This window comes from Platalea leucorodia (assembly GCF_965183815.1).
Source record: "Platalea leucorodia genome assembly, chromosome: 1".
NCBI lineage: Eukaryota > Metazoa > Chordata > Aves > Pelecaniformes > Threskiornithidae > Platalea > Platalea leucorodia.
Window position 1 is genome coordinate 112,329,763 of NC_138823.1, and position 19,304 is coordinate 112,349,066.

Below are 19,304 nucleotides of genomic sequence, written 5' to 3' on the forward strand. Positions count from 1 at the left end.
AACAGGAATGCTGAGCCTGCTAATACTGTTACTGGCCCACTGAGCCAGCTGGCTAAATTCTGCCGCGGCTGTGTGCATCCATGAGACGGAACAGTATTCTGCATTGAAATCCACAAACAACTGGTATCACATATTAGAGTGCTCCGAGAGCGTTAAATATTGCTGAGTACAATATTAATCAAGAGGATGGTGGAGGCAAATAATTTTTTCCAACAGCTTAAGCTTTCGTATTTTTCCATTCTGCATGGAAGAAAAAAAAAGTAGGAAAAAAAAAAAGACCCCAGCGCACACAAACCAAATATCTTCTGAATATTTTCCCAAAATGGATTGTACCAGTTAGATGGCTGGTTAGATCCAGCCAGGATCTCTTTGAAAATGAGAAGAGTCTTGGCATCTGTCTGATCCTGGGCAGATCGCAAGCGGCATGCATTTCAGCATTCCTTTGACAATGAAGCTTCAAGCAAAAATATTGCAGTCTGGTCAATGTGTTTAGATCAAAGATTAGCTTACACTCCACTATTAGCAACACTGGCACCTTTCCTACCATTCAATTTTAGTAACAAGCTGAAGCTCCCAGAAAAATATGCAAGGAGAGGTTTCTTTCCTGAGTCATCTCTTAAAAACATACCCAGTCATTTATTTAAGTTAAAATCACAGCCAAAAATTGGCAAGAGCAAAGCTGGAAAGAAATAGAGTTTACGCACATGACTCTATGCTGTCCTGTGGCTAGACAAGCCACCACATCTCCCAGTAATGGGAGAAAGTTTAGAAATGGAAGGTGCACTATTAGCTTTCCCCACTCAATTCTCAATTTTTGTAGACTCACTCCGACCTTCTGATCAGGCTAAATGTATTATGTGCATTCACGTAATACCAGCTGCGCCTCTGCTGCTCTGCATTTTGCATTGGACTATAATCGCACAGAGACCATCGACCCTCTCAGACTCTGGAACCAGAGAATCATTGCAAAGCCTGGTGTCCCAGAAAGGAACCCAGTAAGCCCATTTCACATATTAATAGATAAAATATTTGGCTCCTGCAGATGAACGTAGTGAGTATAAGGCTCAGATATGGGAAAGCACTCCCTGCACACCGTGATGCTGCTTCAGAATAGTCAAAGCAAGCCGCTGGACGCTAGTATTGTTAAGGTGCTGTACGCTCATCAGGAGGCTACAGAAAATACCGAACAGACCACAGATTTCTTAGCCAACGTCTTTGAAAGTCAATTCAGTTTTTAAAGCTACAAAAAGCTATAGAAAAAACGGAGTTAGCATAACAATTCGATATTAGTTTCAAACAGAATGGAAGACTGGACTTTATAGTTTGTTACAAATTAAGGCGCCTCTCTGGTCTGCAGTTTTACAATGCAACGCATTTCACAAAAGGCAGCAACAGTGTGTTAGGCTAACTTGGAGGGAAATACCATGGAAGGCTTTGATCCTGCCAATGTAAGTAAGTATCTTCAACTTCTTGGAGGAGAAACAGGGGAGGAAAAGTGCTCTCGGGCACAGAAGCACTGAGCAGATAGATCTAGGAATTCAGACACAGAAGTAGGCTAAACCAAACACTCCTCTACAGTGCAAATGTATCGCTCAATTTGGAGGACTCTCTCAAGATGTACCCAAATCCCACGTACGCAATTCAAGCTATATTCCCTGCAGGTTGTGGAAGAACGCTTATGTTCTCCCTGAGTGTGCTAAAAGAAAGTTACTTAGAGCGCGTTTTTGTTTATCATCATTTAAACCTTACGTAGGTTGATTGATTGTTTTTTAAATCTCACTTTCCATTCTGACGGAAAAAAACACTTCTGGAACAAGCTCACCTCTGTTTGACTGTTTTCTGACATTCTTTGTTACAGAAAGTAGAGATAAAGGAGCTCTGGATAAAAGGTAGCACATGCATAGTCTCAGCTTTTACAAAGTGGCTTTTTATCAGACTAATTGGGTTGAATCTACAGTTTTGTTCACACACACGAAAGGCTTCTGGATTATTTAGGTTTAACTGCTTGACAACTGGCATCAGCTATAGCAAAGTTTATCAATAATACAGTTATCAATTAACACTGCACAAGGCTTTAAAAAAATGGAAGTTTATTCATCTTTCAATGGCTCAAATAGCAAATAAAAGGACAGGATAAGGCATCAGCCAAGACAAGTTTCATGTGTCCAGTGGCTTCATAACACCTCAGTTCCCAGTATACAGGTTCCAAAGCAAAGTCACAATGTTAGTGGTTAGACTCCCTGGCTAAATAGACCCAAATGAGTACACAGTAAGATGAAGACTGGCTTACTTGCCATAGTTACATGAGTAACTTTAATTCTGCACTCGGCAGTTTACTAAATGCACATACAAAATTCCTATTGATAAATATTTAACATGACAAATATAACTTCTAAGACTTGAGTCCCTAAAACATCTGTTAGCATGAAAGTTAAATATTTGTTACCTAGTTTGCTTGAGCACATTTTAAACTGTCAGTTATAGGCTTACACATGTATAAAAAGTATAACAGTTTGTGGAATTGATCTAGCTGGTCTTACCCCAGAGGAGTCAAAAACCCTCAAACATTCTGGTATGTTTTTAGTTAAGATGCAGCATACTAACTGTGTGCTAGTATTCTTGCTGTTCTGAAGCAACCGAGGCAGTATGTTTTGTTTGGGGATTTTGGATGCACATGGTAAATGTTTCTGTATCATAAAGCATGTCTGATTGTTTAATATCAACATTAACTAGAAAAAGTAGCTACAATGTTCCCCATTTGAAAAATCAACATTAACTAGACTAAACAGTACAAAACCTGCAAAGAGCTTCAGCATAATACATCATGTTCCCCTAGCTGAGTATTAGGAACACAAAAGAAATTAACTGATGACACCAGAATTTCCTGGACAACATCTTAACTCAAAACACATTAGCACTAATCAGCTCCACTCCACCCACCTCCAGGGAGTTAAAACCCAAGGAACATCTAGACAAAAATCTACTCACAAAAGGGAAGTTTCAAGGTATCAGCACATTAAGTTTTAAACAACCATTCCAGGCTTAGATGTGCCATAGGCTTATGATTTCAGTCTTATGTGTATTCTGACCTTTTTTGTTTTAAGATACCGTATTGTTTACCAAGTTACAGATGACAGAATATGCTCTGTATTATTCACAATACCAGAGTATGGCACACATTTAAAGAACAGACACTGCTAGCAGACAGCTAGTTAGCGAAATCATTCATGTAACTGCACTCCCCAGAGAGGGCAGTCTCGCACTGATGCGCAGGGACAGTCTCCATGCAACAAAGTTGAAAATACACCCTTGATTAAGCAACCTGCTATGTTTAGGTTTTAAAATTAAGGCATATTCAAATGTTTCAATGTAAAAGATTACATCACTTCTAGGTTAATCAGGTAATGCAGAACCACATATAATTTTCCCCAACATAACTGTTCGCATATACATTATTCTTTTCTAATTTGCATAACTCCATGGCAAAACAACTGCATACCGCTTTGTTAGGTATCACGTTCACAATTGTAATTTTCAAGGCAACAAAAGACAAGATGAATTGACAATTACCAGTGATAAAAAAGTATGCTTTACAAGAACCCACAAAGTAATACTTCCCCCCTCTGTTCACTATCAAAGAAAAGACTGCCTATGAAACACTACATTCAGAAGAAATGTGAGAAGGTAGGCAATTATGAAATGGACTGAACTTTGCTTCTCTTGAAGCCACATCATTTTTTTTTCAGTGAATTTGACTTTCAGTGCAGCTCCAATTCATGCTTTTAGTGGTACATTACAATTTCCAACATGTTAGAGTAATTTCAGTCACTTGAGCCTTCAATGGCATGCTTATAAATTATGGGTTTTTATTAGTATGGTCGGGGTAGGAAAGGAATTCAGGGTTTTGATTATAAAATGCAACATCTTTCTCTGATCCTCTTAGCTAGGCTTTTTCTTTTCTTCTTTCCATTCTTTTCTTTGCTGTCTTCCATTTTTCTGGCTCTAATTTCTCTCATTAAATCGAAAAACACCTAAAAAGAGATGTAATAATGTAAATGCAAAACCAGTCACAGACGTATGAGTTAATTTAAGCTTTCACTAATATCCATTTCAGTTGGTTAGAATAAAGTCAATTATATGCAATCAGTTTGAGCAAGCAAATAATAATCCAACAAGTTTTTCACTGGTTTTGAAGGCCAAGTTGATATGATGCAATTCTGCATCTTTCATGGTACCGTAACATTCTCCTGTCTTCTGATATTTGCTTATGAATCCTGTCAGACAATTTTCCACAAGGATCGAAACAAGTCTCATCACTGGCCAAGATTTTTTAAATGTATTATCTACATCTTACTGAGGAGACTCAAGGAAATCAGTTTATGTTTCGAGTATTTTCAGTGATGAGCTGTAAAGGCTGAAAAAGTGCAACATCCAATCTTAGAAACATATAAAGGGAGCAGTAGCATACACTGAACCTTTCATGGTCAGTATGTCCCATGATGCAAGTCTAAACACAAAGTGACTGGGGGGGGGTGGGGAATCAGCATTTCCTTTAAAGCAAAGTTACCAATCAATCAATCATAGAACTACAAGTTTTTAGATCAGGTAATCTCAACTGCCATATTACAATCTCAAAGTACATAAGAACTTAAATTTTCATCAAGTGGTCTAGTAGGAAACAAAAATGACAAAGGTGGAGATACACCAATGACTTAAAGAGATCCTACTGTCAAGTTAAGTTTTTTTGATTGGACTGCTTAAAGCTACTTTATTCATTTGAAAAGCAGACCTTGACTTGACTTACAGGAGGCTAGAGCAAATAATCATTTAATCTTTATAATTTTGTTGTAGCAAATCAGTTGAGCATTTCTAATACTTTTCTCTCTCAGCAGATGTTCTCTAGACCTATGTCAGGGGACTTGATCCATTTCTGTGAAACACGGACTGCACTGTTTCAGAGGGGCTGAAAATCTCCTCTACAGAGCTCAGTAGGTTTCCATTTGCAATGACACTAATCTCACATTGACTGCAGCAAAATCATCAACCTTCATTACGTGGGATTCGAGGAAAATCAATGGAACTAAACATTTCCATCGAGAAATAAGATTGTCTTTAGATTTCTAAGTGTGCACTACGTTACTTGCTTGTACTTAAATCCGTGAAAATGGTATGGTGCAACTGTCAATTTGCTTAAGTACTGATACTGTACTATGGTATTTAGCTGCCTGGGGTACATAACCTTCTGAGAAGATGCTTAGTGGGTCACCTTTACCAGCGTGAGTGGAAGCCAACTCTTTTCCCCAACTGAGCAAACTCACTATTCTGGAATTCAGAGAAGCCAGATTTCTTATAGAAGAGTAACTTAACTTATGTTCACATAATGAAGCTCGTAACTTCAGATGCTCTAAGTAACCAAGAATACCTGTATTTACTAGTGCCAACAAAGCCTCATTTGTGGACTATCAAACCTTAATTCTATATGATACATGCTAATCTGGATCCATAATGCCACCAGCTCCGGAAAGAAACTTGGAGCTCTGTAGTAGCCTACCATGTGTGTGCAAAAGCTCTTGATTAGAGAGCTATTAAATATATATACACATACATACACACACTTTTTTTTCCCAGCTGGTAAAGGATGGTGAAGCAGATTCCGAAGAGCTGGAAATTTCTACATTACTGTAATAGATGCATGTTAACTGCAATCATGCACCAAAACTAAAAGATGTACTAGTTTTTATAATAACAAAAAAAAAAAAATCAAAGCTGTATTCAACAGTAAGACTGAGTTCTGCTGCATTTAACTGAATTAATTTTCTCTACAGAACAGCATACAGTTCTTACTGTAGTACTGAACAATCAATTTCTTCAGGAAGACAACTGACAGAAGACAACAGTCAAATTTAAGTTATTGCAAAACAGAACTCCTATTACAGTTGTCGTGGTGCAATGGACAGCTCATACGTAAGGATTTACATTAGAGAATTTTTCAATGTGTGATCAAGTTTGTCAAAAGCTATGAAAGGAAAGGTTGGCACACTGAACTAAACTACTTATTTCTTTTGCCGCACATCTGTTACTCTTGCAGTCTACAAGGCTGAGAGTTATCCTGAATTCTGTATTCCAAGTCCTGTCTTTTAAAGTTATAAGTGAAATACTTAGAACTAATCAATAATTTATCTTCTTGGAGACAAAGATTCTCTGTCTCTTACCTCGTGACCTTCTGAGCGAGGTTTTATCCCTGAGAACTCATGAGGCACTTCTAGGCTGTTCAAAGCTTAAAAGGGTTCAACCATTCTTCATCAAAGCAACATACAACCAGGCATCTGGTTAGATGAGGGTAGAGAGGGCTCCAATCCCTCCCTTACCTACTTTTGTAAGCTGTTTTATTCTGGCTGAGGATCAGACAGCATTCCTCACTGTTCAGAAGCAGATTGCCTTCTAGTTATAGAAAACGCAGCAAAAAGTCTAGGCCAAAATAGCTGCCTCAAGAAATTTTTAATGAAATAAGGTCTTATACAATGTCTTGTGTAATGACTCCTTGCAGTTTAGGATGGGATAAACTTGTTATGCCTAACATTTTCACTGTTCTACATGAAGTCACCTAGTCACATACTCATCGCAAGGTAAGGGAGAAAAGCATTTGATTCAAATTTCACAAAAAAAATTGCTAAAATAATGAACATATAGAGTATGACCCATGGAAAAGAGGTATGAAGTAAAAACTCATGGAGAGATTCTTTGTACAAGAGGCCAGTTATTACCTTGTCAACATTAGCTCGTGTTTTTGCAGAAGTTTCCACATAGTTAACATTCCACTGATCAGCTCTGTTTTTTGCTTCCTCTACGGAAACTTGCCTTTTATCTTCCAAATCTGATTTGTTACCAACTAGCAAAAAAGGAACATTCTCATCTTCTTTTACTCTTAAGATCTGCTCCCTGGAGAAAAAAAAAAAAAAGAAAGGAAAAGAAGAATTAAGCATTGCATGGAGTACTATTCTTAGAACACAAAAAGAAGAACTCAGACTAAATACTCTTCCATCTTACAGTGAAAACCCACTTATTGCTTTTATGAAGCTTATGTAACAGTAAAATCTTAAACCTCATTATGACATTATACAGAATGAAGACAGAGACAGACAACTAGTCCTCCGGGAAAGGAGGAGGTGAGTCAGTAAGAAGCTAAAAGAGTGGAACAGGATTAGTTTAAGTGAGAACTTATATTAATGAAGTCATTCCTTTTACTAAAGGTGTTACTTGAGAGTATTTACCATTGCCTTCATATTAGCATTTGTGATTTCCATTTTTAAGCTACCCAAACTTCAGTTTTACACTTGATTTTTTTCCCTAATAAAATGTATGTGCCATTTTTAAAGCTGATAAAATGGTGTACAGCATACCAAGAGAAAAATCTCTTCCTTTCAGGAATCTTTCTGAAGTCAATTATATTCAGTCTCTGTGGAGATCTTCATTCAGTTATAAGCCAGTGTACAGACACAAGTTGTACATGCATCAGATTAAGGACAGACCCTTCTACTGTTTGAACTGCTAGGATGAAGGGTTTAAAGTTGCAAAAAAACCCTCAGTACTACAAATGGTTTGGTACATAAGTCTTCAGCACTGAAAAAAAAAAATAAAAAAAAAAAAAAATCAAAGTTTCTTCTAATGGGGAATGAATTAAAAGTACCAGGAAGAACAGTTTTACCAGAAGAGGGATATTGTCTATTTTGTCTCAAAAAGCAGTATAAAGTTAGCAGTGAAATGTAGCCCTTCATTGTGGAGCAATTTCTGAAAGATTAACAAAAAGCACAGAGAAACAAATTCCTTTTGCTGGCTGAGGTGAAACCTATTGCCAGACTTAAAGTTGAATGGAGAGAAGCTGAAGAGAGTTAATTAATTGATATTCTAAAGGGCCTTGTTTTGGTGTACGGCAGGATCCTCCTGCTGTTATACAAAGCTCTGAATAGCATGCAGTCTTGTGGAGGAAGTCTACTCACAGGGCTGAGAAACTGCATAGCCCATAAGCTTTTTTTTAAACCAACAAATATGTATTTGAGGCAGCTTGTAAAACCACATTCATCTCTGAGGTGTAATTAAAGCAACATTCCTCCTCTCCCTCACAAATATCAGTGCAAATGTTTTAACAGGGTCTGCAGCTATCCAAAAAGTAGTTTGAGCAGTCAGTGGATTAGGAAGGGTGGCCAGAAGAAAACTCCTTTGCACAGATACTGCAGTGACGCACTAAGACGCCTGCTAAAAACTAGTAGCTTTCAACACTAATTGTTCAGGCAATGGCAAACAATTTCACCATGCAAAGAGTTAATCTAACAGCAATCCAGATGACAATATTCTCCTTTGAGCCCTCTCTGAAGACTGATCTCTCCTAAACAAGGAATATCTAATTAATGATATGCCAGCTTGAAATCCAGAACTTAAAAAAACCATTAGAGCCAGACTAATTCTACTAAAAGCAAGACCATGTTTTAGCAAACTGCCTTTCAAATATTTAAAAGTTTAGTCATTGCAGGTCTGCTTTCTATTGAGAAAAAAATTACTTGGAGCAATGGCATTTCAGAGCACACCAGGAACCCCATCGAAGACACTGAATAGCAGTAAACAGCTCTCCTGCTGGAGTTCTGCCATTCCAGCAGAGCAAAATTCCATGGAAACAATCAAACATCCAAAGTCTTCTTGTCACTTTCTTTCCTATCTGTCTCTTAAGTAGTGTTCCCTCAGACTGCTCAACAATGCCAAAGGTATTTTAACTGTACCTCCAAGTGATATGGGTTACTTGTAGACAGAGCAGAAAAAATGTAACTCAGAAAAATTACATTCTAGCATTTAGGCTTCTACAGTTTCAAAGGCACTTTCAGATTCGGATTGGGGAGAGTTTTAAGTTCTTCATCAAAGGGATTTTTTTTCTTCTATTTTTGCTGTTTCAGCATGCATATTGTCAACACTTACCTTTGCTGGAAAAGTAGGAGTTCCTCTAGAACCACAGAGGATCATGTACTTTGAAGCATTAACAGGATTTTAAACAGATTTGAATAGGTAATTTTGCACTCTAGAGGAGCTCAACTGTAATAAATAGTCCTCCAGGATTGACAATACCTAGCATAAGCCTGCAAACCAGTCAAGGCCTGCCCCTCCCTCCCCCTCTCTCAAAAAATATACACACACACATATACAGAGACAGAAATAAAAAAAAAGAAAAAAGAACACCAGAAGAGGAAAAACTTACTTTCTCCCCTCTCTATACCTCTTCCTCCTTTCTCAGAGATATTAAACATATTCTGATACTTTGTGCTAATTGAGTTGAACTGCAACAGCATCTCTGAGAAGCATTATTTCAGTGGGATGCAGATAACTTCTTCCTATATTTGTTTCCTTACTTTTATCTCAAAGGTTGTCTCCTCTCCTATTTCGCTACACCTTGAACTGGTAAAAATTTTTTTCTGGTCTCTTTTTTTTTTTTAAATACAGCAATGAGTGATTTAAATAAGCTTTATCCCTCAACTAAAATTAAATACCCATAACATAATGCTGCCTGTTTAACAGTCTCTTACCATTATAAGGCTTTTAATATGCTGCATGCCTGAAAAGCATCTTAAAAAACCCTATCCTGTTAAATCCTTATTACACAAGAAAGATCCAGTCCCAAATTTCGTTTTTACCACGTTGCTCCCTATTAGGTAAAATACTGACTTTGATAGGAAGGATGAATGCTATGCAGGACTCTACACAGAACTTTTGTCTTGTAAATTAAAAAAATTACATCAGTATCTTTTACAGAGAAAAATTCCATTCAAGCAAAGGAGGACAGATTTACATCAGGCCTTTACACAAAATGCATAGCTACTACAGAATATTCAAAGATAGTTCTCATTGCTGTTGTTTATAAAATCATCCTTAAGAGGTAGAAAGATTTGTTGTTGATACTATGCATTTCACTCTCCCAGGATACTTGGGCGCATACTTCACATCGCCCAAGACTTTGCAGACAGACATCACCAGATGTGGTGGTTCTGTGCAGTTTTCAACTGGAATCTGGTCACGTCATCTTTATAACTATGAAGTATTTTAGCATAAAACAGCTGCACATGCTACAGCTGCCCTTTTGTTCCAGGTGGTGTTTCACGGGTTAAGAGAAACACAACATAATCCTCTATATGAAGCAAGGACTAAAAAAAGACAATTCTGGGGAGTGTGTGGCATCACACATACATTACATGCAACCATACTGTATATAAGCAATTTTTCTCAGATCCATTACTTTGGATAGCAGTATGCCTACTCACAAACACTGCTGCTTAGCACAAGTGCCGAGCAACACTGATTTACAAAGGGCAGAAGTCTTCTGAACATTGCTATGTATCTGCTCTGTGGCAATAGCCTTTTTGGAATTCAGAAACACACCAGTGAAGATATCTGAAGTGGTACAGATAGCAAAGGCATGGCTAGGCATCTGTTCAAAACATTATGTGACTACAGTAAGAGCTGTCATCTAATCTGAACTATCATAAGGATATTGCAAAACAAAAACAAAAAAATCACTTGTGATTATCTCACTGTAATTAGAATAATTACCTTGCCTTGTAACTTACCTGAAGTCTGCAGTCGCTGCAAAGGATTCCAGCTCTGTAATAGAGAAGACACAAAGAAAGCCTTCTCCACTTCGGAAGTAGTTGTCTCTAATTGCAGCATAGTCCTCCTGCCCTGCTGTGTCCAATATATCAATTTGGACTTCTTCCCCATCCAGAACCACCTTTTTCCTGTAGCTGTCTGCTTTGGTGGGCTCATAATCTTCAACAAACTAGGAAAAAAACCTTCATGGTATAAAAACATGCCTGTACAAAGCAAATGCCCCTATTTGCATATAAGGATATAACAAACATCTTATATGGTAACAGTAACAAACATATGGTAACAGTAACTAGTAAGCAAGCATATCTATTTAGGCTACATGAAGTACTCAAATGATTGATAGTTAAAGCAGGGACTCCATCAGCCCAAAAAGGTTGTTTTTGCTTTCTTCAGCCATTACAAGGAAATTTGAGAGGTAACCACAGAACATCAATGTCTCTGCACTATCCAAGCCTCTGCTTCTGGTCAAGCACAATATCTGGCTGCGTTCCATTATGCTATCAGGCAGTCCTGACTTTGAATATATTTAGTATCAATTTTTAAAGAACACTGAAGCCGTGACTTCTGCCTTTTAATAAAAAAGAATGACTTTCACTGGAAAAAGTAAGAGTGAAACAAGAAACAGATTTTCTTTCCTCTCTTCAACAGCAGCATAAAAAACATGGAAAAAATTGGTCATCATTTCAGGCATCATGCAACTCACCTAAGCAAAGAAGCTTTGAGCTATAACACCTATGTAAGTTGTAATAGGTCTAGTGAACAATGACAAAAGATACTGATAATATGACAGAGCACCTAATTGCTTAGAAGTCTGAAAAAATGCCAAATTATACCTTCACAGGTATCTCTGGAGGGTAAATCACTAGTCTCAAACAATATTTTTGCTCAATTTAATCACCGACTTTCACACTACATCATATACATTTAGATCCTTTCAGAAAGTAACTACTAATGAATGCTTAAATAACACTGTGTAGCAGACATCTCCCGAGAAAATTTTTAGTGCAGATTCTTACCTCATCATACATAAACTGTAGTGTTAAAGCAGATTTTCCTACACCACCGCTTCCCACCATGATGACTTTGTGTAAAGCCAATGAATTCTGTCCTTTAGGCTTATTTGCTGCCATCTTTGGATTGCAGAAAATTCACAGGTGTAAAATGAAAAAATCTAGAAGAAAAATATTGCTTCATTAGTTTTCTTCTCCTTCTCCCACGTGCACTGTTTAAGGTGGATTTGTTTTAAATCCCTACATATCTAAGGACTTAATTTCAGTTCTGCTGTCTTCAGTGAAAGCTATCTGCTTTTTCACTGGAAGCCATTCCACAAATTATACCAAGCTCATCTTTTTTGGAGCATGAGCAAAGAAAGCCTTCACCATTTGGAAAGGGCACAAGTGACTTCACAGCATCCAAGAGCAGTTAAGGGAAAAGATTTACATTTTGGTATGTAGTGCCTTCTTTTAGAGACACAGTATTTGTCAAGAATTCTTGTTAGTTTGCTAAGCAAGACTTGAAAAAGGAAGCCTCAGTGAGTCAACACCACACAAGAAAACATGAGATATGACAGCTGTAGGGGAAAGAAAACAGACATTTGAAGGAATTTCCAGCTTAAATAGCAAGCACCAAGATGCAGCACCAGCAGCGAGAATTAGCTGGTGTACTTTTTCAGAGAAAAGCAAGCAAATGTGTCACTTAAAACCTAAAAATACCCAGTTTCAGTAAGTCAATCAAGAACCGAAAGAACAATCTAGTTTATGCAGAGTGGAAAGATTCAACTTGCCTTCCTAGGCTACAAATGCCATTATTCTGTATATTTGGAATAGTTGTCTCAGTCCCACAACTGCTTGCTCAACACAAATCTCTGCACCTCACCAATACCAGAGGGCTCTCTGACAGTTAATTCACATACAGTCTAATCCGCGTTTGCACATGTACAAAGTAACAATACCATTAGTTTTATTTTTTTAAATCATGTTACAGTTTTAGCAGATCTCCAACTACTATCTTCCCACAGCTTCGTTTCATTCACTACCTATCCCAACAGTAATATTACAGTATTTGTTATACGAAGACAGAATATTTTGTCTGCTTGGACAGTTCTTAAGACATGGGAAAGTCACTGCGCAGTGACAGAATGTATCCTCCTCCAGAGATTTAAGGTCCAAACAAGCTCTGATGTCCAAAAAACACAATGACATCTACATTACAGACGATGTAAACACAAGAGACATCTATAGTAGCAACTAAGAACCAAATGTAACTTAGATGTTGTTAATTAGAAAGTTCAAAAAGAGTATATTCACATGGCAGCACAGTTGAGTTATATACAGAACTATCAGATAATAATACAGCGTAGTAACAAGACACCATTACCTCATTACCTTTACCCATCATGATCATTTGACAATCTCTCACTAAAATTATGTTCTCCTGCATAATGAATCACCTTTGTGCGCTGCTTAATCAGAATGTGAAGCATGACAATTTTATTAGAACTTACATCAAAATCCCTAGTTGAGGACATGCACTAAGGTTTTGTTAGCAGTCAGGCAGCTAAGTGTAAAAGCATGCTGACTGAAGCTTCATTAGAGATTAAGCCAATCCTTCCTGGAATTAAAACAAATAAATAAATAAAAAGGTGTCACGGCTTTGGCTGCGATAGAGTTAATTTTCTTCAGAATAGCTGGTATACTGCCATGTTTTGGATTTGTGATGAAGACAGTGGTGATAACACAAGGATGTTTTAGCTATTGCTGAACAGTGCTTACACAGTGTCAAGGCCTTTTCTGGTTCTCACACTGCCCTGCCAGCGACTAGGCTGGGGGTGGGCAAGCAGATGGGAGGGACATGGCTGGGAGAGCTGACCCAAGGGATACCCCATGCCATAGCTTAGCAATAAAAGCTGGCAGGGAAGCTTGCCGGGGCTGCCACTGCTTAGGGGACTGGCTGGGCATTGGTCACCTAGTGGAAAGCAATTTTTTTGTTGTTGTTATTTTTTTTTTTCCCCCATCACTTGTTTTTCTTGATTTTGGGTTGGTTTTTTTTTTTTTGGTTTGTCATCTTTTTTTAAATAAAACTTATTAACTTGTCATTATCTCAACCCATGAGTTTTCTTACTTTACCCTTCTGATTCTCTCCCCCATCCCACTGGCGGGGGGGAAGTGAACAAGCAGCTGTGTGGTGCTTAGCTGCCTACCAAGGTTAACCCACAGCCTATGTGAAAAACTCTCCGGATCACATCAGTACCACTACCCATTCTACTATCAAAGAATTCTGAAAACTGAAAATTAAGTCACTTAAATTGTTTTCATCAGAAAGATTACCTATGTGAAATAAGCATGACTAAGCTGCTGTACTAATTATAGAGATATAGCAGAGAAACATAACTAATATTATGTTACAAGCTCTTTTAAAAAGGAGACGGATGAGAACAAAAAAACATTTCAGTTTTGGCCATCATGGCTTAAAAGGAATCATTGCTTTCTTTTTACTCAAGAGGGAGTACGAGAACATGAAAATAGCTCCAAGCCATGTGTACATTTTCAACCTACTACATTGCATTTTGAACTACTCCACATTGTTTTGTCTCTACACTTTTCTCTTAAAAGGAAAAACGTATCCTGAAAGTCATGCTTACTTGTTTTTAGTAGGTATTTCAGATGAGTAATATAAAGAAAATTCCTCTGAATTCCAGTCATCCACTGACAACACCTCAGTTTGCTAAGTTTAGATTACAATACATACTCTCAAAAGCACAGAAACTGAAGCACTGGTATACCTGGATATGGCCTATACTAACCTTACTAAGCTGCAAAACAGACTATTCTTCTATAAGCACTTCAATACTGGAAGAAGTCCAAACGAATTCGGTAGGACCTCTGATAGGTGAGTTTGTGCAAAATCAATACTACAATCGGTGAAAAAATTCAAATACACAATAGTAATATTTCCCTGTAATATTTGTTGTAACTTAACCTACAGTCTTCAAGCAGACTGAGCGATGTGAATATTCATATTTTCCTAGAACTTGCAATTGAACAAGTAGCATCCCAGTGTCACAAGGAGAAGCTGCCACTTCTTGTACTTTGTGCAACAGCTGACACATACTTGAAAAGCCAAAACAACCGTGTCCAGCCAATGAGACCCTTATAAATAATCAAGTTAGTGACAATGCTCCTTTTCACTGAAAATTCTTTAACCAGAAAGATTTTATAGCAGCCAATCATTTTCAGAAGCCTTGGTAACATCCTTTCAAAGAAGCAATAAGAGATTGAGTCAAAGAAAGAAACTCGGAATTAAAAAAACCTGACCCAACCAGTCAAAGCAGTATCCTGGGTCATCAAAGTCATCAATAACTGTCAGTGAACAACATTCCAGTAAGATACTGAAGACAGCAAAACTTCACACTACAACAGACTTCAAATCTTAACGATAAGCTTGTCATAACTACTCTGCCACATTTTGTAGTGGGAGGAGGCTCGGGGAGGTCAGTTTGCTCTCAAGTTCCTCACAATCCAATAAAGATATAATGCTGGCAAAATCCAGGCCTGCTGAATGGCAGGCAATGCGAAAATAGAGAGAAATAAGTTACAAACAAAGCAAGTACAGTCTGATACTGTGCAAACGACACTCAATCCAGACTGCCTGCTTCAGAGCAAGTATTCTGCCAGAGAGGAGAAAGACCTTGAAAGAGGTAAGTTTGAAGCTACTGCCACATACCTCTACCTGTTTCAGTCTGCTTTCAAAAGCAAAGAGGAACATAGATTCCAATTTTAACAGTAAAGCACCTGAAATGGTTCATGCAAAGTAAATTTTTCTACCCTTAATTTATATAGCCTGACTTATTTTCATAAGAAGTATTAATTTGGGTCATATCTAGTTTCTGAATTGTCCTACTTTATAATAAAACTGAGAGACTGTGGCAAGAACCCTATTGCATGAAGCTCAAAAAAAAGCATACTTTCATATTATGTGTACTGTGGTTATTATTTTTTTTTTTTACTCTTCACAGTGCAAAATTGTTTGAGGGTTAGAAGATAAACACAGGCTTGTCCTGCAGTAGAATCCTATGTCACCCTACGGCAGAGACAGGTTCACACAGAGCCAAGCAGGGTGTTGTCAATATCTGATTATCCATCTATACAGGTCAGCTTTTTACCACACCCTTTGGTAATCCCCATTGCAGCAATACAGCTGATGACATATATGAAAGTTTATTTTTGAACAGTTCTTTGTGTAGTCCAACAAGTTGGAAGGGAAGTGAAAGCTTAACTGGCTCAACAACGTACTGCCATACCTACACTCAGGGGGCAGGAGCATTATCTAACCACCACGCTATGGATCACTCCTCACCTCCGCTGCAGATAAATTCCTAGGAAACTGCCCTTTTCCAACATGTTTGAGCAGATAAGGGCACAAACAAATGAATCTCAGTGGCTGCTCTGCCAGAGTAAGCAGTTCTCAAAGCTCCTACAGCTGCTTATTGCCTGCTTGCAGATAACCACCCCCACGATTCTGTGTTCCATTCACTGGCAAGCTTCCAGTTGGAGCCAGGATCATTTTGTAGAGCCAGGTTAGGGACCTATTAGATTAAATCAGAACTGCAGGAGTAGGAATTCTAATTCATGTTAGCATCAGCAATGGCATCTTGTCCAACAGTCTAGAAATCTAGTCAGGGGAAAGAAGAGTAGGTAGCTAAATAACTTTTAAGATCATCCTACATGATTAAGATCATGTAGCAACAGGAACTTGTAGCTGGAGTTGTAGAACTGTTGCCTGTCTTGAGTGACTGGCTTCTTTCTACCTACATCAAATACTAACTTCTCCAGAGTTTCACGTGAACCTTACACAGCAGGTCCTCTGTGTAAGAAATACAATGTTGTCTGTAGTCCCCCATGGATTTAAAGACAACATTCAGCTCCACCCAGCAGAGGAGTGAGCTGGAGAGTGTTCCTGCAACGGGACTTGGACAAGGTAAGCATCACGTTAACTTCTGTATAAAGTCTTGGAGGAGAGTGGTTATCCAGATCCACGAGAGTGGGTAATAAGATCAGGTGCCAGCAATAAAAGAGGATTTCATCTCCAGGGACAATGTTTTCAGGGAAGATATCTTTGCAAATACATAGTAAGGACGAAGGAAAAAAAAAAGTAGGAATCCTTGATCTCCCCACTACATTAGTCTTTATTTTGTGCTCCCATCTGCTTCTTCAGGCCAATAAATTGAGATGTAAAAATATGCTTATGGGTGAGAAAACCTTATGCTTTTTATCCCCTCATTCATCTTGCTCATTTGATCAAATTCAGAAGACTCCTCTTAAGTAGTCCTGTTTCTCAGATTACTTTTTCTTACAGAATAACTTGCTCCAAAACAATTAATTGAAGCATGCTTCCTTACACATCTGTGCCATTTGTCCTCTACATTCCTCCTCAATGCAATAATCCCAACGTTCATACACTAAAAGGGAGCAAAAAAGTGGCCAACAGAGAAGCTGTGTACCAGCCGAAATAGGGCAACAGACATCCCGCTCAGATTGCTTCCTTTGCTTCACAGGGAATACCGGTACAGATTTCTCCCTCTTTAGCCAGCAACACATATTCAGGAAACTTACGGGAACAATCATATCCAAGACACCTAATCCTCTGTCAAAATGTACCCAAAACTGGCCAACAGGCCGAAAATTAACAAAGAACAGAGAATATGATCAGACTCATTTTCTTAGCGAATGCAACTAAAAGGGGGTCAAGAAGCTACTCTGTCCATTTTGATCCCCTGGAGTCTAGTAAATGCAATGTCAATGAGAGCAGACCAGGGAAGGAGAAGCATTACACCGAAGTCACATCATTACAGGCACAAATTCAGCTGGCATCTTCTGCAGTGCTATACATAAAGCTGAATGCAGGCTTTGTGAAAATGCAGTTGTCCTTAACAGGAGGACTTTGATTTGCTGCAGGCATTTGTTTGAAGGGGACTAGTTAAACATAGCTTTGTGTTTAAAGATAGTTGGTGCAGTTAGTATAGTAGATTCTAGTTAATAAGTAGAGATAGTAGTGCCTTTCTTCAATTACAAAACAATTTCTTATATTGTTATTTTTATAGCCTTCATAAAACTATGACATCAAAACTTAATTCCAGTTGTTTTGTTTCTTTTCCTTCAAGAGAAGATTACATAAAGATTTGCAAGACTGTCACACATTAACCTCATTACCCACACTCTTACAATGAGTAACTTTCTTCCCTGAAGACTGTTTTATACAATGAGCATCAATTACAACCAGTAGCTCATACATCATGGCACCTGCTTTTACTCTGTTTTTTAACTGAGTTAGAATTTGATACCTTTGAAGGAACAGGAATAATTTAATTGAAATGAGCTACCTCCACAATATTAAGAACTACAGTTAGTATGCTTTGACCAGAATACTTGCCGAAAGGCAAAATATTGTATCAATCACTTACTGAATAATTAAAGAAAATTTAGTAACGGAGACTCATGTTCTTTTAAACAAATAACTTGATCGTTTTTTAATTGAATACCTCCACTACCTGTACTTTACACTTACTATAAAGTATCACCTCCAGAAACATTAGCTACAACTTTTTATCTCATTCTGAAGTGAAAATTTATAGTAATTATTTGACAGTAACCCCATCTTCTAAAGTGAGTTTGAATATTCTCCAAAGTTTCTTAATACCCACAAAGTGATTCACAAATCTGTTGCCTCACATGACCTACAAATTACAAGTTCAGCTTTCTGAGAAAAAGCACAGAACCAAGAATTTTAAAAAGTGTCAACATATGTCACATCCCCAGGGACCATCAAACAATATAATCTTATCTGTTATTAAAAGATTACAATTTCATCCAGTTACTTCATTGTTTATTGAGTCCAGTAGTTTCAGTTCGGTTAACAGCAGCAAAATTATGCTTGAGCATGTATTGCTTGAAAATGATCAGCACAGCCTAGCATACTAGATGCAAAATATCTGGAAGATATCTCAGGAATGACTCAGATATTCCTGCAACAAAAATGTTCCTGGAAATGGAGGGAGGCAACTGCAGGCAAGCAGAGCCTAACCCTCCCAACAGCTGCTTCCAATTACAATATTCAAACTAGATCAGCAGAAACACCCCATGACCCAGAAATAGATAGGATACATGAGGACATAGGATGGGATACATGATGCCAGCTGTTTTAAGAACTGGAGAGTAAGGAAGTTTTTTTAGGTTAGATCAGCATTATTGTAATAAGTGTCATTCCATCTATCGAGTTTGACTGGTGTTTTTATTACAGTTTAAACATGCAACATCTGTCAAGCTCTGCACAAAGTAACATCAGTATTTTATTAAGGTAGAACAAATATTTCAAATAGTAGATAATCACTATAAATTCTAAGTAGTAGCCTAAAGAAAGCGGAAACCAAACCCAAATATTCAATCGTATCTTAGAAATGACTCGTCTCATTAGACAATGAAACAGGCTGCCTGAACCTCAACCTCAGAACAAGTTAGAAACGCTTTAACAATAAGTCCTTTCCTTTCTCCTGAAAATAGTCCTTTGACATAAACCTGTTTAACTGGGAATCAGGATTCATAGCTTCCCATGACTTTAACAAGCCATTAAGCCACATTCAAGGTTTGGTAAGTACCCTTCTTTAC

The 19,304-nt window shown here is 37.8% G+C and overlaps 1 protein-coding gene across 1 annotated transcript in view; it reads right to left on the bottom strand.

The window, feature by feature from the left end:
- Window positions 1-2,114: 2,114 nt before the first annotated feature.
- RALA (RAS like proto-oncogene A) overlaps window positions 2,115-19,304 on the bottom strand; it is a 29,705-nt gene continuing 12,515 nt past the window's right edge. The window contains exons 2-5 of the mRNA XM_082330274.1: window positions 11,661-11,815; window positions 10,605-10,813; window positions 6,765-6,939; window positions 2,115-4,031 (exon numbers count right to left, since the gene is read on the bottom strand). Coding sequence (XP_082186400.1) covers window positions 3,909-4,031; window positions 6,765-6,939; window positions 10,605-10,813; window positions 11,661-11,774 — 621 coding nt within the window. The 5' untranslated portion in view covers window positions 11,775-11,815 and the 3' untranslated portion in view covers window positions 2,115-3,908. The remainder of the gene's footprint in view (window positions 4,032-6,764; window positions 6,940-10,604; window positions 10,814-11,660; window positions 11,816-19,304) is intronic.